Source organism: Rana temporaria, chromosome 4 (genome assembly GCF_905171775.1).
Source record: "Rana temporaria chromosome 4, aRanTem1.1, whole genome shotgun sequence".
Classification (NCBI taxonomy): Eukaryota; Metazoa; Chordata; class Amphibia; order Anura; family Ranidae; genus Rana; species Rana temporaria.
Window position 1 is genome coordinate 266,403,260 of NC_053492.1, and position 24,552 is coordinate 266,427,811.

The 24,552-nt window shown below is 42.7% G+C and overlaps 1 protein-coding gene across 1 annotated transcript in view; it reads right to left on the bottom strand.

Moving 5' to 3' along the window:
* Positions 1-24,552, bottom strand: part of REV3L (REV3 like, DNA directed polymerase zeta catalytic subunit) — a 242,102-nt gene that overhangs the window by 15,895 nt on the left and 201,655 nt on the right. The window contains 4 exon segments of the mRNA XM_040350250.1: positions 48-294; positions 3,805-3,995; positions 9,658-9,795; positions 23,359-23,473. Of these exon segments, the coding sequence (XP_040206184.1) occupies positions 48-294; positions 3,805-3,995; positions 9,658-9,795; positions 23,359-23,473 (691 nt within the window).

Sequence of the window (24,552 nt, forward strand, 5' to 3'; positions counted from 1 at the left end):
TTACTATCCCTGGCACAGTTATGATGATGCCATTAATGCATGCTTACCCTTGGTAATTCATCATACCAACTGAAGACATCCACACCAATGAGCGAAAAGATCCTGTTTAGTGGTGGCATTATCTGTTTGGTGATGTAGTAGGTTGCATTTAATCTCAAATTGTGATCTTGCAGGACATCAATGGGTCGCCTTACAAGCTGGATAAGGGGTACTCCAGGCGTCCCATACACTATCACATATGGCACCCTTTCTCCAACACGTGGCTCAGAACGACGATCATATGTTACCATTTTTCTGTTAAAAAAGGAGCAGGAGAAAGTTAAGGAAATTTAACATGTTGGCTCTGCAGTGATCATGAGACTATCTACAATAAATTTACAGAAGGAAAATGGGTCCATGCAAGGTATTGAAGGGTGTTAAAGTGGTTGTAAACACTTACACACCACTTTTGACTACAATTAAGCCTATAATAAGGCTTACCTGTAGGTACCGTGTAAATCTTCTAAACTTGCACCATTCAGAAAATATTCACTGTATCAGCGTGTGCCAACATCATTGGCACATGCGCACTGAAGAAACGGCTCGATCGTGCCATTTCTTCAGCCGCTGTGCCGTTACCGGAGGCTCCCACGTGCAAGTGACGTTATTGTGCCTCTGGCCAATCACAGTGCCGGAGCCCGTGATACCCGGAGATATAACTCAGAGACACGTCACCTGCCATAAGCTATGCATATGCATACTAGTTCATTATGCCTTTGTTTTTCAGTTTTTTTTTTGGGTGGGTTTACAACCACTTTAAGAGTTTAATACGACTGTATACTCCCAATAAATTATATTTGTATACTCTAAGATAATATGTTGATTGGTACTGGCATTCGTTAATTTTTTTTTCCCCATGTGTAATGATAAAAAGAGTTTTTAGATATGTCAACGATTTTGTGGAAAATATACAATAACTAGCAAACCAGACCCTAAATTGCTATTTTCCAATATATTCTAATTAGTTTTTTTTGAGCTGAACCTCTTTTGCAGATTTTGGCTGAAGACCCCCCCCCCCCACCAAAAAAAATGTGCTAGAGCTGCACGATTAAATCATTAAGAATCAAGATTGCGATTCTTTCAACCTCGCGATCTGAAGAAAGCATTTTGCCACGTTTTACAACAATCCTCAGCCTCTGAGCGAACTAAACATTGTAACATTTTATTCTTTAGATCAATGGAATGAACTTGGTCTGTAATTGAGGGAAGTTTAACCACTTAAAGACTAAACCTTTTTCTGACACTTGTTGGTTCCAAGTTAAGAATAATTTTTTGCTAGAAAATTACTTAGAATCCCCAAGCACACACACATACATACATAATACAGAGAATAAAATGGTGGTTGTTGCAATATTTTGTGACACTGTATTTGCGCACCGGTCTTTCAAATGCATATTTTTGGGAAAAAAATACACCGTAATAAATAAAAAAAAAATAAAAATAAAAAAGGAGGATGTTACGCCGTGAGAATCGCAAGAGAATCATGATCTTTATTCCAAACAATAAAAATTGTGATTCTCATTTTCCCAGACTAGTGCAGCTCTACCACGTGCAGCATAGCCAGCTTAACCACCTCCCACCTGCGCTATAGCCGAAAGACTGCTACAGCGCAGGCCTCAATTACTGGGAGGGTGTCCATGTAACGTCCTCCTGTGCATGAGCTGCCCGCGCACCCTCCGCGGGCAACGCTCTGATCAGCGAGTCAATGTGACTCGGCTGATCACAGATTGGAGTAAGGACTTGATCCTGGTCCCTTAACCATGTGAGCAGCTGCCAGCCAATGACAGATGATCACGTACTGTAAACACAAGATTGTAATCGGCTTTTTTTTTTCTCTCACGCCAACAGCGCGAGGAGAAAAAAAAAAAAAAATCGCCGGCTTCTGTTAGAGGGACATTAGTCCCATACACAGATCCACTGCGGCTATGAACTGCCGCCCCCATCAATGAAGGAGAAACATTTCCTTTTTGGTAAATGTTATAACAAACTATGAAACATGTTTGTTCCCCCCCCCCCCAACATTTTTGGTCTTTTTTTTTAGCAAAAATTTTTTTTTAAAACCCAGCAGCGATTAAATACCACCAAAAGAAAGCCATATTTGTGGAAAAAAAAAAAAAAGATAACAATGTCATATGGGTACAGTGTTGTATGACCGCACAATTCTCATTCAAAGAGCGACAGTGCTGAAAAATGAAAATTGGCTTGGGCAGGAAGAGGGTTTAAGTGCCCAGTAAGCAAGTGATGATGCCTTCTTCCTTTGGAAGGGCGACATTGAGTCACTACATGAATTTATGACGTATCTAAACTCCAATCAATGGGGGATCAGATTCACGCATCAGTTTAGTTCATCCTCCATTCTTTTTTGGATTTGGTAATTTTTAAAGAACAAAATCATCTGTTGACAAAAACACACTTTAAAATCACAGATCGCAATGGGTATATCCCTGTAGAAAGCTGTCACCATCCCAACTGGTTGAGGGCTATACCAAAAGGACAATACCAACGAATAAAGAGGAATTGTTCCAGACCAGAGGACTTTTTAGTTCAAGCCGATATCCTAACCAAGCGTTTTTTTTGGAGAAGGGTTACAGTGGAACTAGTCTCAAACAAGAATTAGAAAAAGTTCAACACAATGGATAGAAATCCGCTTTTAATACCGAGAGTTAATGGTAAACAGGATAACAATCTATATGAATGGACTTTGGTAACCACCTTTTCCTCTCAACACTGTTGGATTAATTAAATCGTTAAAAAGCATTGGCAGGTCCTGAAAAGTGATAATTTTTTAGGGTGCGGTTTTGGCACATTTTTCAATTGCTTTGGATGGGAAGGTTCATTTTCGGTGCTTTTATTTATTTATTTTATTTACCCGAACATGCTCCAAAAATGCTGCAAGTAGGATATTTTTCATCGCAATGGAAGTGCACTGCCCCAGTGTGAACACATTCATTAAATTAAAGGGAAGCATTTGAAAAACTACTCAGTGTGAAAGCAGCCTTTCAGGCACATAAACGAGTAACTTAAAAACCCATTACGTGTTGTACCGGCAATCCTTATGCACATGCTTCAGAGTTCCATGGCACTGCTTCGACTTGACGAATGTGGGTGGTGCCGTGTTAATGGTATCAATGATTGCCTTCAGTTTCCACACAATGAGAGTTTTGCTTTTTTGTGCCGACACGTATAATTGTAGTCAACTATGTGCGCTAGTGGAAAGCAAGTTTACAGCGATCAGCCATAACATTATGACCAGAGAAAGGTAAAATGAATGACGTTGATTACCATTACAATGGTACCTGAAAAAGAGTGGATTACATATTGGGGGTTTTACTAAAACTGGAGTGTGCAAAATCTGGTGTAGCTGTACTCAGCAACCAATCAGCTTCCGGGTTTTATTGTCAAAGCTTAATTGAACAAGCTGAAGTTAGAAGCTGATTGGCTACCATGCACAGTGCTATAGTTTTAGTAAATCTCCCTCAACGTCTCTAAAACTGATGTACTAAAAGCAGAAGAAATGGGCGAACGTAAGGATTTGAGTGACTTTGACATAGGGCCAAATTGTAATGGCTAGACGACTGGGTGAGAGCAACTCCAAAACTGCAGCTCTTGTATATTTCTGGTCTGCAGTGATCAGGACTTACCAAAATTAGTCAAAGGAAAGAAGACCGGTGAACCGGCAACAGAGTCATTGGCTTATTGATGCACGTGGGTGGAACAGCTTTTCACCCTAGAGCCCTTCTGCTACAGTCGCCGACCTTTTCCTACCTTGTTAGTTCCAGTGCTGGCACACAGGCTCCAGGTCTGTAAGCAAAACTTCCTCTATACTCCTTGGCAAAGATAAGATCCTGCATGCTGGCTTTCCCTTCCAGAAGCTTCATGCACTGTCTCTGCACATACTGTTTGATCTGACTTATATCTCGGGTTTCAAAAAGTAGCTTAATTGAACGTTCAAGTACCTGGGGGAAAAAAATATATATATACATTAGGCTAGCCATAGACATAAGGTGGTGTTAGGACACATACAGCGAGGGGAAAAAGGTATTTAAAGAAAAGAAGAAGCACATTAACCACTTAAGCCCCGAGCCTGTTTTTCAGATTCGGTGTTTACGAGACTAAAACATTTTTTTTTTGCTATAAAATTACTTAAAACCCCCAAACATTATATATTTTTTTCTAACACCCTAGAGAATAAAATGGCAGTCATTGCAATACTTTGTCACACAAATCACTTTTTTAAATAAAAAAAATAAGACAACAATAAATTTGGCCCAATTCTTTTACATATTGTGAAAGATAATGTTACACCGAGTAAAATGATACCCAACATGTCACGTTTAAAAAATTCTACAGGTTGCATTTTTTGAGTTACAGAGTAGGCCTAAGGCTAGAATTATTGCTCTCGCTCTAAAGATCGCGGCGATACCTCACTTGTGTGGTTTGAACACCGTTTTCATATGCGGGCGCTACACGCGTATGTGTTCGCTTCTGTGTGCGAGCTCGTCGGGACGGGGCTCTTTAAAAAATTTTTTGGGGGTTTTCGTATTTATTTTTATTTATTTTACAATTTTTAACACTGAAATAAAAAAATAAAAAAAATAAAATTATCACTTTTATTCCTATTACAAGGAATGTAAACATCCCTTGTAATAGAAAAAAGCATGACAGGTCCTCTTAAATATGAGATCTGGGGTCAAAAAGACCTCACATCTCATATTTAGGCTTGAATGCAAAAAAAAAAAAAAAATTTGAAAGTAATTTTTTCAAATGACAAAAAAAAAAAAAATGTGCCTTTAAGACGCTGGGTGGGACTGACGTTTTGACGTCACTTCCGACAAGCAGAGCTATGGGGACGGGTGAAGGAGATTTTTCCTTCACTCGCAACCCCACACAGCTACCGAACGGTCCCGATCTCCTCCGCCGCTACCGACGGCTACGGTAAGCGGTGGCGGGAGGGGGGGGCCCCCTCTCCCGCCACCGATAACGGCGATCTCGCGGCGAATCCGCCGCGAAGACCGCTGTTATCGTGTACAGGACCGCCCACTGAAGAGATGAATATCTCGGTTGTGGCAGCAGCTGCTGCCGTTACAGAGATATTCATTTTTAAAGTGCCGACGTAGAACGACGGTGGGCGGTCGGTAACTAGTTAAGGTCCTGGAGTGGCCTAAGCAGTCTCCAGACCCTAATCCCATAGAAAATATGTGTAAGGGACGGAAGGTTTGAATTGTCAAATGTCAGCAAATCTTAATAACTTGGAGAGAACCTGCCAAGAGGAGTGGGACAAAATCCCTCCTGAGATGTGTGCAAACCTGGTGGCCAATTACAAGAAACGTCTGACCTCTGATTGCCAACAAGGGTTTTTCCACCAAGTACTAAGTCATGTTTTGCTAAGGGGTCAAATACTTCACTCATTAAAATGCAAATCAATTTAAAACTTTTTTGGAATGCGTTTTTCTGGATATTTTTGTTAATAAATTGAACCTCTAAGATATAAATAAATATAAGTATATAATTATATATAAATATAAGTTAAAGATTCTTTCTTTGGGTATTTTTGTTGTTATTCTGTCTCTCACTATTAAAATAAATCGACTATTATAAATTATAGACTGATCGTTTGTCAGTGGGCAAACGTACAAAATCAGCAGGGGGTCAAATCCTTTTTCCCCTCACTGTATCCAGACATAAAGCCAGCCAAGAATCTCTTCCTTCACCGACACTGTATAGAGGAATCTGCGCTGCCAGCTATTGCATTGTATAAGCCACAAAAGCTGCGGCTGTTTGAATATCTGAGCAGTGACTATATGTGACTGAATGCAATCACTGTTCGGCCAAAAAATGTCCACCTGCATACTTCGATTTTTTTTTTTTGCTGAGCCAGGTGGTACTAAAAGGGCCACCCACAGTTCAATTTTCAAGCACTTCAGCATCAACTGGCCAAACATGTAGCTGTTTATAGGGCAGTTTTAAACAGAGCTTAGCAGATTTACTTTCTTTGTTTCTGGTCCAACGCTACATAGATACAACAGTTGTTGGTCAGATTACACATTATCCAATGTCTATGGGCCCGTATTTCTGCAATATATTAATATTTAAAGAGACTGTTTGAGGAAAAGGAACTGCAAGTACAAAGTGAAGTCTTCTAGCAAAGTGGTTCTCTACCTCAGTCCTCAAATACCCCCAACAGGCCATGTTTGCAGGTTTTCCTTCAACTTGCACAGGTGCTTTAAATCAGAGTCATATTACATAATGAAGAAGCTGGTGGGACATTACATGTACCTTGTGGGGTCTAATGAATGCCAAAACTAGTAAATTATAAAAATAAACAAATCTTTATTTTGCACATACATATAGTTACAATTAAAAAAGAGAAAGACAAAAAGTAAAAAAAATAAATAAAAAATAAATACAGTTAACAGGTCAGTTGTCCAGGGTGTGGTTAACCTGGCAGAAGAATCCAAAGAAATGGTCTACATGTTTCACAGGCTGACCCGCTTCATCAGGGCCTCGGATTATGACACAAATAAGTAAATACTGTAATGATATACAAATTAGTGATAAGCACATAGATTAATATTGATATTAAAAAATTAATTGAATGTTCTAACAATACTGTATAACGCCACAATTATTCTGCATCTGTTTATAGTAGTTGTTTTTATGATTTACCGATTGGAACCCAATAAAGCTTGTGATATGCACCATGATAGAGTGTGGGAGGGAGGAAGAGGGCGAGCATCTGAAAACAAGTGCATATACGACCTTTGCTACTGCCACCTAATGGAGGTCAGAGAAGGGGAGAGAGAACAGCGCCCTCTAGGTGCAGTAATTCCGTTTTAATATGACACAATAGAAATGATTGCACTCACGGAAATGTTGTGGAAACAGGCATGGTAAAGATCATCCGCTTCGACTTCTGGGTGCAAGAAGAAGAGGAAGGTGAGGCCGGCGTCGCTGTTGTGGACAGGGGTCAGCAGTCGGGTCTGTCCTCCAGGAAAAAAGCTGGAGACGATGCTGCCGGATGGATGGAACACGATCTGTGGTTCACAGTGGACAGGCACCAATGCCTGAAGAAAGAGTACGAATACTCTGAAAGCTAGAACCACCCCGCTGACCTGACCCGGAAGTGACCAGACCCGGAAGTGAAGCTGTCCACTGTGCACCGCAGATCGTGTTCCATCCATCCAGCAGCATCGTCTCCAGCTTTGTTCCCGGAGGACAGACCTGACTGCTGACACCCGTCCACAACAGCGATGCCGGACTCACCTTCCTCTTCTCCATGCACCCGGAAGTCAGAGCGGATGATCTTTACCATGCCCGTTTCCACAACATTTCTGTGAGTGCAATAATTTCTATTGTGTCATATTAAAACATAATTACTGCACCTAGAGGGCGCTGTTCTCTCTCTCCTTCTTGTATTACAGAGTTCTTTTACTTCTACACTTGTTTTGAACTGGCAGCCTTCTTTGAACAGTTATCCTTTTACCTTACATGGATTAATTCCCCCATAAAAACTATCTTTTAAACAAACTACCTCCACCACCCTGTCCTCTCTCTCCCCTTCCCCATATTTCTACTTTCATCATTGAATCACCAGAGTGCTCCATATCACCCAATTTTTTTCTAATGGAGGTCAAGCCTGGGGAGCCTGTAGGGATTTGTTCCGCATACCCCCAACATGGAGAGGTTGTTCACATATAATCATGGCAAATTAAGTATTCATGATGAGGGTGGCAATTACACCTGAAAAGAGCCAAGATGGATATAGATATAAAAGTCTCTACTAAAGGGAATGGGACAAAAGGGGAGAAAGGAAAAGGAGGGGGGAGGAGGAAAAAGGGGGGGGGGGGAGTAGGAAAAAGGGGGGGCGAAACAGGGTGTGACAGGGAGGAAGGGAAAAAAAATAGAGATGCGGCAGGAAGGGGAAGAGGAAAAGGAAAAGGAAGAGAGAAGAAAAAGATCTGGGGGGTGGGGATGGAAAGAGTGAAGGATGGGAATGGTGAAATATGAGTTGAGGGTTCTTACCTTAATAAGAAAGTTAAATAAAAACCCCAACATATGGGGCAAACAGCACATAAGGGTGGATAATATCGCTGCAGGAACTCTGCTGATTGAATCAAGCTGAATGAAGGGAGCCCGAGATGGATGTAAAGATCAATAAAGGGCTGTTTAAATAGCTAGAAGTCTCAAGGCATATATACACACATAAGACAGAAAAGTGAATGAACAGGATTACAGCTATAACCGGGCCGTGCATGGGAAGTATACATGCACAGACCCAAAAGATTGCAGCCTTTTACAAAGGGTTTCTTACCTGAGCTTAAAGCGATTTTAACAATTTGGCTTTCTCTACCGTGTCTCCATATGGGTGTTCGGCCATTTTACATCAGCTAAGGGAGAATTTATATAGGACACTCTTTATTGGGTGGAGGCAGAGCAATCCCTGAGGCAGTCACGTCACCCGGATCAAAGGTCTGGGGTGGCACTATGGATCCAGAGGGGCAGGAGCGGGCTCATGTTCCAATAGTAATGCCGGGGTGGGATGTGAACCAGCCAGTGGCAGTTTTCGTACAGGTGAATCTTTGAAAATTTCAATATTTACTACCTCCTATGTTTTTTTTAATTAAAATTTGTGCAAAACTTACAGCACAGGCCGTATATGCTTTCAGATGCTCGCTCTCTTCCTCCCTCTCACACTCTGCCATGGTGCATACCACAAGCATCATTGGGTTTGAATCGATAAATCATATAAACTACCACTATAAACAGACAAATTGTGTTATTATTAGTCAATATTGATAGAACATTCAATGATTTTTTAATATCAATATAAATTTGTGTGCTAATCAGTAATTTGTTTATCATTACAGTATTTACATGATTTGTGTCATAATCCGAGGCCTGGATGAAGCGGGTGAGCCCGCAAAACACGTAGGCCATTTCTTCGGATTCTTCTGCCAGGTTAACCATACCCTGGACAACTGAAGTGTAACCATTTGTTTAAAAAAGTTTTGTCTTTTTCTCTTTTTTAAATGTAACCAAGTATGTGCAAAATAAAGATTTGTTTATTTTTTATAATTTACTCGTTTTGGCATTCATTAGACCCCACAAGGTACATGTAACGTCCCACCAACTTCTTCATTATATAATATATGCTTCTTTCGGTATGGTACCTTGGTAGGGTCAAAATGATCCCACACTCACCCCCAAATCTTCTTATATTTAAATCAGTCAATGGCTTGGTATTTTGGACAGCTATTTTATCTAAGAAATTCCCAAAACATGGCCTGTTGGGGATACTTGAGGACAGACGTTGAGAACCACTGCTTTAGGAAGCCTTCTTATCTGACACAGCCAAATCTTGGTCTGTTCTAACAGTTCAGCACATAACAGTATGCTTGCCTGCTCCTTCCTACCTCACCTAATGCATGCACCCTCGTAAGTTCCTAAACAGAGCAATTTTGGCTTACTGAGCAAATCATAAGAAAGCAAGTTCATCTGGCATGTTTTCATATATGAATATAAAAATGTAAGCATCAGGTTACTCTCAGATTCTGCAACTGAATTACAAAACACATAGTATAGCAAGCGATGCAGAAAAGTATTGATTATTTTGCTTACCTTACCAACAGCAGGACATGCATCCCTTCGTACAGTCTCTATGCCTTTTGCATCAAAGACAGGATCCTTCTGATCAAGCGTTTCATACATATAACCCACATACCTTTTCTTGGTTTGTAAAACACATGGGAGATAAACCTGGAAAACAAAATTACTTTGTTAAAAAGGACACTTACCAATCATCAGTAATGGCTGAATCAGGTTTTCACCTGGTAATCTCACCAATAACACACCTCCTGTATTCCAGTGCCCCCATCCCTGCTAATAGTTTAGAAGCAGCTACAGCAAACCATTTATTTTTTCCTTTTGGGATAAAGGTTTTTACATAAATAAAAGCTGACCATTGTAAGCACCCCCGTCATTGGTAAATGGTCTGTCTCATCCCTGTAAATAGACACATTTGCAGGAGAGCTTGTTCTTTGAAAAACAACAGACTTACTAGCTGAATCACCAGATGATTATAAAAGAAAGCTTAAAGAAAACAAATACAGCCACAATATCTAATTGGTATGCTGCAATGGGGTTTAAGTAGGTGTTATGCCAATTTGTCTTAAAATGCACTATAGAGGATTTGTCAAGGAGATAAAAATAAACAAACAATTTTGTGTTCAGCTGATACTGAAGGGCACCATCATTGTATCATGGGTGTTTTTGGTTTACTCAATAGGATATTGCTGAGCAAAACATACAAAGCTTTTCAGGGTATGGCCAGTTACCATACAGGGCAGGTTCCAAGTGAAGTGGACTGGAAAAATCTTGGCAGGCTTGGGTAATTCTAGCAACCCCATGTGGGAGACCTTGGAGTGAGCAGACTTGGGCTATTCTAATGCTAAACAAGAGTGTTTACCGCATCAATGAGGGTCGCAATGATATCCTTTTAAGCTTGGATGAAATTTCAGCCTGCGTGCCCAGGAGGTGTATTTACAAAATCTCCTGCTGTGGAAAGGGAAGCACCCTGTGCCAGGGCGCTGTAGGGTGTCACATCTAGGGATGCTATGCAGTACTGTACTGTGGTGGGAGCCTTGGATTTCTGCAGACTGGGAGAAAGAGTTCCCGAGTAGGATATTATGTACACAGGTTTAGTGAAGCTGCGGAGATCAAGGCCACACCCAGGTAGGCATCCAGGGATAGCTGTACAGTACTGTACTGCGGAGGGAGCCTTGGATTGCCGCAGACTGGGAGAAAGTGTGCCCCAAGTACGAAAATGCATACACATGCTCAGTGAAGCTGCCGAGATCAAGGGCACATAGGTGCAGTACCAGACCAAGGACAAAAAAAGGCACCAAATTTAAACGTCCGGTGACTCCTATCCACTGCTCTTCAGTGACCAAAGCATAGGAGTGCCAGCAACATCGATTTAAAGCAGATTTAAAGGGTGCAAGCCTTGCACTCAATGTTGACCTGGATCTGTACAGAACCTTCACCCATACAGGATCCAGTGCTGGAACCAACATTACACACAGGCTCCACTTATTCATGCAAGCAGAATCTAGGTGTGGTAAGATCTGGGCTTCAATACCCGTGTTGTTAAAAATAGTGACTTGAAGGAAGGAAGGAATGAATGAATGAATAAATGAATGAAGGAAGGAATAGAAGGCCCTAAGACAGCAGGTCTGGCCTGCTGGGAAGAGGCCAGGGATCATCTCCTTGTAGTATGTATATGTCTCTATACCAAGTTCTAAAAAAAACAGGATTTTTTAAAACAGCTTCCCTGTAAAAATAGGATTTTTATAACAGCTTACCTGTAAAATCCTTTTCTTTTGAAGTACATCACGGGACACAGAGAAGCATAGTAATTACTATGTGGGTTATAGAGAGTACCTTCAGGTGTGGACACTGGCACGCCCTTAAGGCAAGAAGTTCCCTCCCCTATATAACCCCTCCCATACCGGGAGTGCCTCAGTTTTGTAGCAAGCAATAAGTGTCCCAAATACCCCAAAAGAGGGGCGGGTGCTCTGTGTCCCGTGATGTACTTCAAAAGAAAAGGATTTTACAGGTAAGCTGTTATAAAAATCCTATTTTCTTTATCGTACATCACGGGACACAGAGAAGCATAGTAATTACTATGTGGGATGTCCTAAAGCAATGCTATGAGGGGAGGGAGACCCCAAGAAATAAGCCGGGCGCCATCAGACATGAGGAATCAGACTGCAGCCTGCAGCACACTGCGCCCAAAGGCGCTCTCCTCATTCTTTCTTATGTCCAATTGATAAAACTTAGTGAAAGTATGGACAGACGACCATGTCGCGGCCTTGCAGACTTGAGCCATGGAGGCTTGATGATGCACTGCCCAGGAAGTACCCACCGCTCTAGTGGAATGTGCTTTAACCTTAAACGGGGGAACCTTTCCCCTCAAGCCATAGGCTTGAGTAATGACCTGCCGAATCCATTTGGAGATAGTGGACTTCGACGCTGCCTGCCCACATCTGGGACCTTCTGGCAGGATAAACAATGTATCAGTTTTCCGGACCTGAGCAGTAGCCTTAAGATAGATCTTAACTGCTCTTAATACGTCTAGCGTATGTAAAGACTTCTCCCTTGCAGAACTAGGTTCTGAGAAAAAAGACGGGAGAACAAGATCCTGATTCAAATGAAATTTTGAAACAACTTTAGGTAGGAAAGCCGGGTGGGGCCGTAGGACCACTCTATCCTTATGGAATATAAGGTACGGTTCCTTACAAGACAAGGCCGCCAACTCCGAAACCCTCCTGGCGGAGGTTATGGCTACCAAAAATATCACCTTCCTGGTCAGAAGGACCAAAGGAATATGAGCCAAGGGCTCAAATGGTTGTTTCTGTAAGACAGAAAGGACCAGATTCAGATCCCATGGACACAAGGGAATCTTGACTGGTGGACTAAGCCGGATCATACCTTGCAAAAAGGTTTTGATCAGGGAATGTGTAGCTAGTGGCCTTTGGAAAAAAATCGATAAGGCCGAGATCTGGCCCTTAATGGTGCTTAGGGCCAACTTCATGTCTGCCCCTAACTGCAGAAACTCCAGAATTCTGCCAATGAGATACCTCCGGGGATGCCAACCCCTGGTCTCGCACCAGGCCACATAAGATTTCCAAACTCGGTAATAGATAAGTCTGGATGCCGGTTTTCTGGCATTAATCAAAGTAGATGCCACCGCATTAGAGAGACCCCTTTTCTTTAAGATATGGGACTCAATAGCCAGACCGTCAAATTGAGAGACGGTAAGGAAGGATGGAATATTGGCCCCTGGGACAATAGGTCTGGCCGAAGCGGCAGGGACCACGGTTGCCCCACGGACATCCTTACAATGTCCGCGAACCAGGCCCTTCTGGGCCACGCTGGAGCCACCAGAATCACTGGTCTTCCTTCCGACTTTACCCTGCGAAGAAGACGGGGTAATAATTGCAGCGGAGGAAACGCATACATTAGGGAGAACTGATCCCATGGGAACACCAGTGCATCCGTGCCGTAAGCAAGTGGATCCCTTGTCCGGGACAGAAAGTTGCCCACCCTTGCATTGAACCTCGATGCAAAGAGATCGACATCTGGTGTTCCCCACCTCTGACAAATGCTCTGAAAGATGTCGGGGTGAAGAGTCCATTCCCCTGGAAGCACCTGTTGGCGGCTTAGGTAGTCTGCTCGCCAATTGTCTATTCCCGGAATGAACACTGCAGATATGCATGGGACATATTTCTCTGCCCAGGTCAGGATTCGATTCACCTCTCTTTGGGCTGCACAACTTCTTGTGCCCCCCTGGTGATTTATGTATGCCACGGCAGTGACATTGTCTGATTGAATCCTGACCGGAAGACCCTTCAACCTGTCTGACCAAGCTGACAGGGCTAGATAGACTGCTCGAATTTCCAGCAGATTTATGGGTAGAGACCTCTCGGAGGCTGACCATTTCCCCTGGAGAGACAAACCTCCCAGGACTGCACCCCAGCCTAGCAGACTGGCGTCCGTGGTCACAACCTGCCATGTCACGGGAACAAAGGACTTCCCCTTTAGCAGGTTCCGGGGAACCAGCCACCAACAAAGGCTCTGCCGGACTGACCGGGAGAGCTCTGAGCCAGATGGCGATCCCTTTGCTTTTTTGCTTCTAGTCCCTGAGCCTTTAGCCATGATAAAGCTGAGGTTCTCACAATAGTTGCAACTACTTGCGAACCTATAGACCAGCACTGACGCTGCTATTTGATGGTTGGCAAGGTGCAGAGCCCACTATGCGCCTTAAGCAAATGTCACTGTCCACCACCAGTACTAAATACTGAAGTATGTGCACAAGATCTCTGTGTCCGTCAGCCAGAACCAGTTAGGTGGACTGGAGCATATAAGGACTAGGTGTATCACCTGACCTGCTCTGTCCTGTAATCTCAAGTCTCATAGAGAACAGCTGAGATAGACCCCCTGCGCGCATGCGCGCGCCGCTGCTAGGCGTGCACCACGAGGCTACGCGCGCACACGTAGCCGCACGCGCGCACATGTCGTCACACGCATCTCACAGAGCACGCCGCGCACATTCGTGCGCATCGGAGCAGCGTACAAAAATTTCATTTGTGCACGCGCGTGCGCCTAAGACACATCAATGTCGCGCGCACATGACGCTACGCGCCATGCATGAGGATGGAACCCACAGCTCCATGTGAGAACCAGGTAAGCCAAGTGAAGCCAAACATTTTGGACAACTTTTTTCTGCTTTTAACCTGCACAGGAGGGGCTAACTACCTGACTAGAGATACCCCTCCTCCCCACAACACACAGGACCATATAGGAGAAGCACAGACAGTTAGCTTTAGGCAAACATAATGGCTCAAATAAAGGAAGGTTACTCCTAGGACCAAGTCCTGAAGCACCTTCACTTACCTGATCCAACGCTGCAGGACTCTGCATAACAGACAGTCCAATCTTCACGCATCACGGAGAGCAGCGTCTATAGACCTTCAGGGACCGGGGTCCATGGACAGGAACACCACACCCCTGGACCCATATCGCACCCTGTCAGTAAACTTTTGGTATTAGGAAATTGACCAAAGTACTGAATAACCAGGATCCAGCTCTCAAAGAGAAGCATTACAGGCCAAACCCCGTTCTTCTTAACCGGGGCCCGGGTACCGTCCACTTTGGCTCAGAAGCACTTTGGACGGATCCGGATTTCATGGAGGCTTTTTACATCCAATATGGATCCCTCCAGTGGAGCTCCTTGGAGCACATGTTCACTCGTGACCAACACCTTAGACACTGGCAAAAAAACTGAGGCACTCCCGGTATGGGAGGGGTTATATAGGGGAGGGAACTTCTTGCCTTAAGGGCGTGCCAGTGTCCACACCTGAAGGTACTCTCTATAACCCACATAGTAATTACTATGCTTCTCTGTGTCCCGTGATGTACGATAAAGAAATCCTTTTCTTGGAGTATACCACGGGACACAGAGCCATTCATTACATAATGGGTTAAGGGTCACCAGCGGAGATTGGACACAGGCACAACCAATTGAAGACAGTTCCCCTCCATATAACCCCTCCCATCAGGGAAGTACCTCATTTTTGTAGCAAGCAATAAGATTCCCATAAGAAGTGGGGGACCTCTGTGTCCCGTGGTGTACTCCAAGAAAAAGATTTTACAGGTAAGCCGTATTAAAAATCCTGGTTTTCTTTCTCGTACACCACAGGACACAGAGCCATTCATTACATAATAAGACGTCCCAGAGCAATGCTCCATATGAAGGATGGGAGACACAGATCAACCAGGCTGCCACGGACAAGAAGCCCTATACTGCTGCCTGCAGCACACTTCGCCCGAAGGCGGCATCCTCTTGTGCTTTCACGTCCCACTTGATAGAATTTGGAAAATGTGTGGACTGAAGACCAATTTGCAACTTTGGAGATCTGAGCCAACGAAGCCTGGTGGTGCACTGCGCATGAAGCACTTATCGCCCTGGTAGAGTGCGCCCTAACAGAAAAAGGAGGAGTCCTGTTCTTTAAATCATAGGCTTGAATAATGGTCTGGTCTGTCGAATCCACCTTGAGATAGTGGATTTTTATGCCACTTGTCCCTTCTTGGGACCATCTGGCAAAATAAACAAAACATCCGTTTTACGCATCTGAGCGGTTGCCTGCAGATACACCTTTACTGCTCTCACTAGATCTAGAGAGTGCAATCATTTTTCCACCGTTGTCTGTGGATCCGGAAAAAAAGAAGGCACAACAATGTCCCGATTTAAATGAAAAGCCGACACCACCTTACAATTTTGTCTTTGTGACAAACTAAATAAGGCTCTTTGTAAGAAACAGCTGCTAATTCAGATACTCTTCTAGCCGAAGAGATAGCAATCAAAATATTTCCTGCCTAAAAGAATCAGTGGAATCTGGCGAAGAGGTTCAAAAGGTTGCTTCTGCAACACTGACAATACTAAATTCAGATCCTATGGGCACAAGGGAGACTTGACTGGTGGATTGATCCGCAGTACCCCCTGAATGAAAGCATGAACTAGGGAATGAGATGCCAGCGGTCTTTGAAAGGGGGGGGAGAGAACACAAAGGCGCCACTCTAAGTGCAGTATGTTGCATATATCTTATTGAGCAAGTAAAGCAAACATACTCACAAGAGTAGATAAAATTGAGCATGTAAAACTATGGAACATCAGGGAGGAAAGACACTATAAATGGCTGTGATGTAGCCATTTTCAGCGTAATTTATTCAGCGTCTTGGATGGATCCAAAAGCATAGCTCTTTTTACCCCCAGAGGGTCTTTGGCAGAGCTTTCCTTAGCACATCCTAAACGCGTCCAACACCTTAGACACTAGCGAAAAAACTGAGGTACTTCCCTGATGGGAGGGGTTATATGGAGGGGAACAGTCTTCAATTGGTTGCGTCAGTGTCCAATCACCGCTGGTGACCCTTATTATGTAATTAATGGCTCTGTGTTCCGTGGTGTACGAGAAAGAAAAGGAGTTTGGTGCAAAGAGAATCACTGGCTTCTTCTCTTGCTCTATTCTGTAGAGCAGGCTAGGTAGAAGTAGCACTAGAGGGAAGGCCCGAATCAGACCAGGGTATGTCAAAGCATTCAATGCCAGTGCTAGGAGATTGCTTTGTCCTGGCCACAGACAGAGGTAACTATTGTTGAATTTGTAGGCAAGGATATCCACATCAGGGTTCCCCATCTGTGACAGCCGAGTTAAACCATCTTCCAGTTGCCCATTCCTGGGATGCAGGCAGCAGATATATATGTCCATGAGATACACTGGTTTGCTTTCTTCAAAGCTGCACTCCTGGTGCCGTCTTGGTGGTTAATGGAGGCCACAGCCTTGTCATTGAATGACTGCACTTTGATTGGTTGTCCTTTCAGAAGAGTGGGTCCAGTGTTGCAGAGCTTATTGCTCTGAGCTCAGACTGTTGAGGGGAAGCTTGGCTTTCACCAATGACTATGTTCCCTGGACCATTAGGGATTTGGAACACAGCCTAAAAGACTCATCTTTTGTCATTACTTTCCAATGATAATACAGGAGTGTGTAAGGCTGGGCTGGAGATCTGTTAAACTTGTGAATTCCTTGCTTGGCTGGAAAGGAGCATAGGTAGGTCGTAGAAAGACAAGAAGAGGTGCTAGGACTTTTGTGAATACTCTGGGAGCAGAGGAAATGCCAAAAGGCAGTGCAATAAGCTGGTAGAGACCATCTTCCACTACAAAGCATAGAAAGCATTGAAGAGGTGTAAAAAATGGGAATTTGAAGATAGGCATCTTGGACGTCTATGGGTGCCAGTTATTCCCCTTATTTCAGAGATGCAATAACGGATTCCATGCAAAATTTGGGAGTTTGACATTTTTGTTGAGGGATTTTAGGTGCAGAATGGGATGAATGCACATTGGGTTTTGATGGCATTAACAAATTTGAAGAGAATCCTTTAAACCTGTCTTGTGGGGGGGGTGATTAGAGCCATTCCATATTTTCTTTTATTGTTATAGGGCATAGGTGTCAAACACAAGGCCCGCAGGCCGAATCCGGCCCTCCAGGCCATTTCATGTTTCCCTCGCACCTCCAGCCCTCCTCTGGTGGTCCTCCAGACCCTTACTTTCTGCTTTTAAGCAATGCATTCAGCTTCTTCGCAGCAGCAGCATAAGGAAGGGGGGGGGGTGCACTGTGATGTAAGGGAGAGTGGGAGACTCAACTTCTGATGGTGGGGTGGCTCTTAACATCTAATGTAAGGGGAGGGGATGCGCTGGACATCTAAACTTACAGATACAACCGGCCCTTTTAACGGCAATCATAATGCTGATGTGGCCCACGATGAAATTGAGTTTGGACACTCGTGTTCTAGGGAAATTAACAAAAAGTAGAAGGTAAATGCTCAGTTAAGGCATGGTCCTGGAATACAGAGTCATGTTGGTTGTTCATTGTAACAGTCCATTCAGCTGCAGTCTGACAGGCAGAAATCGAAGCAATAGGTGGTTGCAGAGCTAAGCAAGTGTAAAGAGAGCCTTTCAAGAGTATTTTAATCTTCTTATCAGCAGATTCTTTGAATGAAGGAACATCATCAATTGGTACAGTGTTTAATACTGAAATGGAAGGATCCAACTACCAGAACAGAACACTTATTACTGAACTTTTTCTACTGAATAGAGTTCGACAATGATATGCAGAGAAGGGAAAAATCTATTCTGGACTGACCCAATTGTCATAAATTGCCCATTCTATTTGTTCATAAACAGGGAAAGTCTTTTTAGATTTAATAGGTCTCTCTTTGTACCCAGAGGGGCATCACAAGATGAAAGGGAATCAAGTTCTACAATACAGAGGCTTTTGCCCACAGTAGTAGTAACACTGCTTCTGGATCTTTTCCATTTCCTTTCATGTCCGCTTCTTCTAGGCATATTTGGATCCAACTCTAGTAGAGACAATGGCTCTGGAGAAGGATCCTGGCATTTTGGAGCTCTGGAGAAAGATGGCTGTAATAAAGCCCTCAATTGTCTGAGAAATAGTGACATACCTGTAGTTGCAGAAAGATCTTCCTTTGTTAGATAGGCTGCTTGCTGCGTAAATAGAACTACAGTTGGATGCAGAGAATGGTGTTTAAAATAGGGTCCTGCTCCGCTGCAAGAGAAACATGGTCATCCCGAGGTCGAGTGTTGTGCGGGCTACAGCAGAGCAAATGTTTACCTGGATTTTTGCGGTGGCTCTCTTTTGTCATATAATGGATGACAGTAATCCCCTGTAGGGTACTTACAAAAGTAGTATACAGAGTAAGCGTGTTCTAAAGAAAAACACAGCAACTCAGGTGTACCTTCCTCTGGTGAAGTACCTGTGGCAAAAGGGCAGTAGGAAGTGCCTGAGACCCTTATGAGGGACTTGCTTTCTGGGCACTTTTACCCCTTTACTGCCCAGGCCAATTTTCAGCGCTGTCACACTTTGAAAGTCAATTGCAGGGTCATGGAACACTGTATCCATATGACATTTTTTTTCCACACAAATAGAGCTTTCTTTTGGTGGTATTTAATCACCACTGGGTTTACTTTTTGCTAAACAAAAAAAAGACCAACAAAAAAAAAACATGTTTCATAGTTTGTTATAAAATTTGCAAACAGGTAAATTTTCTCCACTGATGTGCACTGAAAGTGTCTTTGATGATCAGTGCAACCTATGTCCCTTTTACAGAAGCCAGTTATTGGCTCTCTTCTCTCTTCAAGCCATCAGTGCATGGAAAGAAAAGCCGATAACTGGCCTGTTTTTACATTCTGTGATCAGCTGTCATTGACATAGACTTGTTTTTTTACAGCCACAGTTAGAAATACAGGGTGACCCCATCTTACTTGTCGAGGACACTGGGCCCTATATAGAGTTCAGGATTCACCCATCATAGTGGGCATACCCATTGGAGGGGTATTTAGAGTCTGCGTTGCATAGGAATGGACATGTATAGCAAACCCAGTGCAGGTAACTCCTACCTCCATGACAAAAGCCACCATCACCCAAAATGGATTCATAACATCCCATATGGGCAGTTCTGTAGGTTAACCTGCACTAGAAAGAGCAATTACGAGAAGCAAGAGTCTGTCCTTGGAAAAGAGGTACAAGGAAGACCAAGTAGAACAAGACTTTAGCAAATATTGGATATAGTACGACGAAGGATACCCACTCGGTACACAGAAAGTTGCCATAATTCAAAAGAGAAAACAGATCTGCAACAAAAAAATAATACCAATCCCATCTGATTCAGCACCTAATTCAGCACCAAAATACCAAAACTCGTTGATAAGACATCTTATCATAGCTGCGAGAGCGTGTATCCCGGCTATGTGGAAGCAGGAGATTCCTCCATCGAGAGCACAATGGCTCGCAAAAGTGGCAGAGATTCAACAAATGGAGAATTTAACAAAGGCATTGAAAGATCAGGATAAGAGATACCGGTCGACTTGGGCTCCCTATGAGAGGTATAGGGAGGGGTTGGGGAATAGCCAACAGGAACCCCCCTTTTTTTTTGAGGGGGAAGGGGAGGGGGGAGGGGGGAGGTGAGGGCAACAAGATTTAGAAAGAAAGAGAGGAAAATGACAAGTATTGAGAAACCAGGAAGGAGGAGGGGGGGACGATGGGGTTCTTTTCCATCACTCTCTTAACTCTCTGATATAGTTCAATTAAGTAGATGAGATGAAATGTACTATCCTGTAAAGTAATTCTTGAAACAAATAAAGAATTTATAAAAAAAGTCTTGACATCCAACGAGTAATTCAGTGCAACTGGAATATCTTGAAACAAGATCCCATCTTGAGCCAAGTCCTGCCCTCGAGACCTGAAGTTGTCTTCCACAAACCAAGAGATCTTAGAAGCCTGATAGCTCCGAGCAGAGTATGCAAATCCCCGAACACAACAAGGATCCCTATTGGTCCTTGGACATCAATATTTGATCAAAAAGGGAACTACAACTGACGTCAAGAACTGTGGGGCTTGTGCATTCATGTCACACTGCAAAAAAGAGGTGATGAGGACTGATGGCCAGTGTCATAAAATTGGACAATTCATGAATTGTGGTACCTCGTACTTGGTCTATGGTATCATCTGCCTTCGTACACACAATCAGATTTTCATTATATATATATATATATATATATATATATATATATATTTGTATTTAGACCACCACTAGTATCATTATTACTATTACCACTCTACTCTTATCCCATTTAGTATGACACATTCGCTCATCAGAATCCTATATATATAATTTCGAGTTCCCATCAACTGAATCTCTAATGAGTTTTTTTTTTTTAATATCTATCTACACACACACACACACACACACACACACACACACACATTTCATACTACTATGGCTGTAACCTTTTGACTAGTGTCTGCAACGCAATTCTTTCTATATCTGTCCTATATAGAGCACTTAAAGGAACACTACCACAATAAAAGGAGAATTCACCTTTAAAAATGTACCATTCAACGTGCAATATATCTCCCATCCAGTTGTTTCTCTCTATATATACATATCACAACCTACAGACAAGCTTTGGCTGTCTAAGGCTCTGATGAAGAGGAAACCCCTCGAAACTCGTTCGTATTTATTCATTTATCCCTTGTATGGGCATCAAATTTATACTATTTTATCAAATAAGATCACTGTCATTAATTTATTTATGAACCAAAAGTATTTTCCTTGTATATTTGTTTGGAATAAACTTTTTTAATCTTAATTATTGCATAAGACCACACGCCTTTCTCCTTTTTTCATACATGGACATGTGTAGCACCCCGTGGCTAGCTACACAAAGTGCAGAGGTTCATGCAGGATTCAGTGCCTGAAAAAGCATTACAGACTGTCCCCACTGGGTGGGCTCTGGGTAGGATTCTCTGGGTTTTACTCAGGTTGCAGTAATCTTGAAGCACTGCATCTTATTGTTAAATTAGAAGACAGCAAAGTGTTGATTGAAGAATACATAAGTAAAATAAAAATGTATTTAACCACTTAAGACCCGGACCAATATGCAGGTAAAGGACCAGGCCCTTTTTTGCGATTCGGCACTGCGTTGCTTTAAACGGACTATTGCGACGTGGCTCCCAAACAAAAATTGGTGTCCTTTTTTTCCCAACAAATAGAGATTTCTTTTGATGGTATTTGATCACCTCTGCGGTTTTATTTTTTGCGCTATAAACAAAAATAGAGTGACAATTTTGAAAAAAAAAAAAATTAAATATTTTTTACTTTTTGCTATAATAAATATCCCCCAAAAATATATATAAAAAAAAAAGTATTTTTTTCCTCAGTTTAGGCCGATACATATTTTTCTACGTATCGCAATAAGCGTTTATCGATTGGTTTGCGCAAAATTTATAGCGTTTACAAAATAGGGGATAGTTTTATTGCATTTTTATTAATATTTTTTTTTTTACTACTAATGGCGGCGATCAGTGATTTTTTTTTCATGACTGCGACATTATGGCGGACACAAGAAAGAAAAACCGCTCAGGTGTGGAAATCTTCAGAATAAATGTTTCACCCAGGACCACAGGTGCAGGCAATGCATATGAGATTGCAAAACAAAAGAAAGGATTCTTCTGGACAGACGCACTCCGAAGTGCGGCTGTCCAGAAGAATCCTTTATTATGGCGGACACATCAGACAATTTTGACACATTTTTGTGACCATTGTCATTTTCACAGCAAAAAGTGCTATAAAAATGCATGGTTTACTGTGAAAATGACAATTGCAGTTTGGGAGTTAACCACTAGGGGACACTGAAGGGGTTAAGTGTGACCTCATATGTGTTTCTAACTGTAGGGGGGCGGGGCTGGACGTGTGACATCATTGATCGCCTTTCCCTATATCAGGGAACAGACAATCAATGACAGTGCCACTGTGAAGAACGGGGAAGGTGTGTTTACACACATCTCCCAGTTCTTCAGCTCCTGTGACCGATCGGGAGACTCCGGCGGCAATCGGGTCCGCGGGTCCCGCGGCCACAGAGCTTCGGACCTGGTCGCGCGCCCGCAGCGCGAGTCACGGCTGGGCACTTAAAGAGGACGTACAGGTACGTGATTGTGCCCAGCCGTGCCATTCTGCTGATGTATATCGGCGTTAGACGGTCCTTAAGTGGTTAAGCTAAGAGTGATTCCTCTAAGGGAAGTCATCACCTTAGGACAGTAGCAAAAATCTGGGAAGTCATGGCATGGGGTAGGGTTATAGAGGAGGCACCCAAGGGCATGTCCTCAAAAGCTTATGAGCCTATAAAACCAATGATCTATGAATACACAACCTGTATCCTGTACTGTACAACTAAGATGTTCTATTTTGTGCAATGCTAAGACAGCATTACTATTAAATAATGCATGCCCAAAACTCTACGTATATAGTATTTCAATCATTGGCAAAGAAAAAACAATATCTGCTCAACATCCCTTTTGGGCTATGAAAAAAAACAGTCAATGTTTACCCATCTCTTTCCAGAGGGTCACACACTATTACTGCAACTATTACATATATCGTATTTATCAGCGTATAACACGCACCCCAACTCTAAGGGAAGTTTCAGGAAAGAAAACTTTCCACAGCCCCCTGCGTATAACACGCAGGTACAGTTTACCCTCTATTTTCAGGGTAAAAAAGTGAGTGTTATACGCCAATAAATACAGTACTTTTATTGTTGATGAATGTTACTATACAATCAAAATGTGTCTATGATAACAAAGGAAAAGAAAGCTTTAAAATTACAGATATCACTGTTCAGATAGATACCTTCTCAAACTTTAGTTTGACTGGTTTTGGATTTGTGGCAGTGACTGCTTCAGCAATTTCTTGACCAATCTTGAAGGACTGTTCTTTGGTAGCCCCTTTTAGCAGCACAAACATGCTAGAAATACATAAACGTACATATAAAAATATATTGCAGAACACACTTGGTTTCACTTGAAAGATAAGTCAACAGTGTATTTAAAAAACAAACAAAAAAACATCCACACTTGCTGTGATGCTGCAGCTGTCCCTCACTGGCTCCAAGACCGAGAACTGAGTGATCACATGGTCACTAATCGCTCAGGTCTTTGTCTTCTCGAGGCGCAGAGCAGTGACTGTCAGTCACTGCTCTCTGCTCTGTCCCTCCAGTGCTCAGCAGGTGCAGCTGGATTCAGCTCTCAGCCGTGGGCTGAGGGCTGGAGCCAGCTGTTAGACAGCTGGGTGGAACTCAACAGTATGATTGGGATCCTTCCTTTAATAGGTCATCTGAAAGCAGGCTTTAGCCCTCTGTCAGTGGCTTCTGGATTACAGGACTTCAAAAGTATGTATGTAACCCACAAGAGAAGTATGGTCAAAAAAGCTTTGGCCATACTTCTCTTCTAATATAAAAACCTGACAGTAATTCTCTTTCCCACACCACCCTAGACAAAACAGTTGCAACTTCAATGTAATGGTTTTTTAATTGCATTTTATTTATACTTCTGTGTATGATATTACGCACATAACAGTTAAACAATAGAACAAAATTACTCTCTTATCACGTTTGCACCAACACCAATCCTAATTGCCACCACTTGGATAACTCAACATGAAGATATATGTACAAGCATCTAGTTTTAATCTTCAAGCCTTGGCTGCCACACCTCCAAATTTAGCTGAGAATTCCCAACTTGTATACATTAACTGGCCACTTTATTAGGTACACCTTGCAAGTACCGGGTTGGACCTCATTTGCCTTCAGGAACTGCCTTAATTCTTCCTGCCATAGATTTAACAAGGTTTTGGAAACATTCATCTACGATTTTGTTAGATTTGTCCGCTGCACATCCATGTTGCAACTCTCCCATTCCACCACATGCCAAAAGGTGACTGTGGCAGCCATTGGAGTACAGTGAACGCATTGTCATGTTCAAGAAATTCGTTTGAGCTTCATGACACGGTGCATTATCCTTCCGGAAGTAGCCATCAGAAGATGAA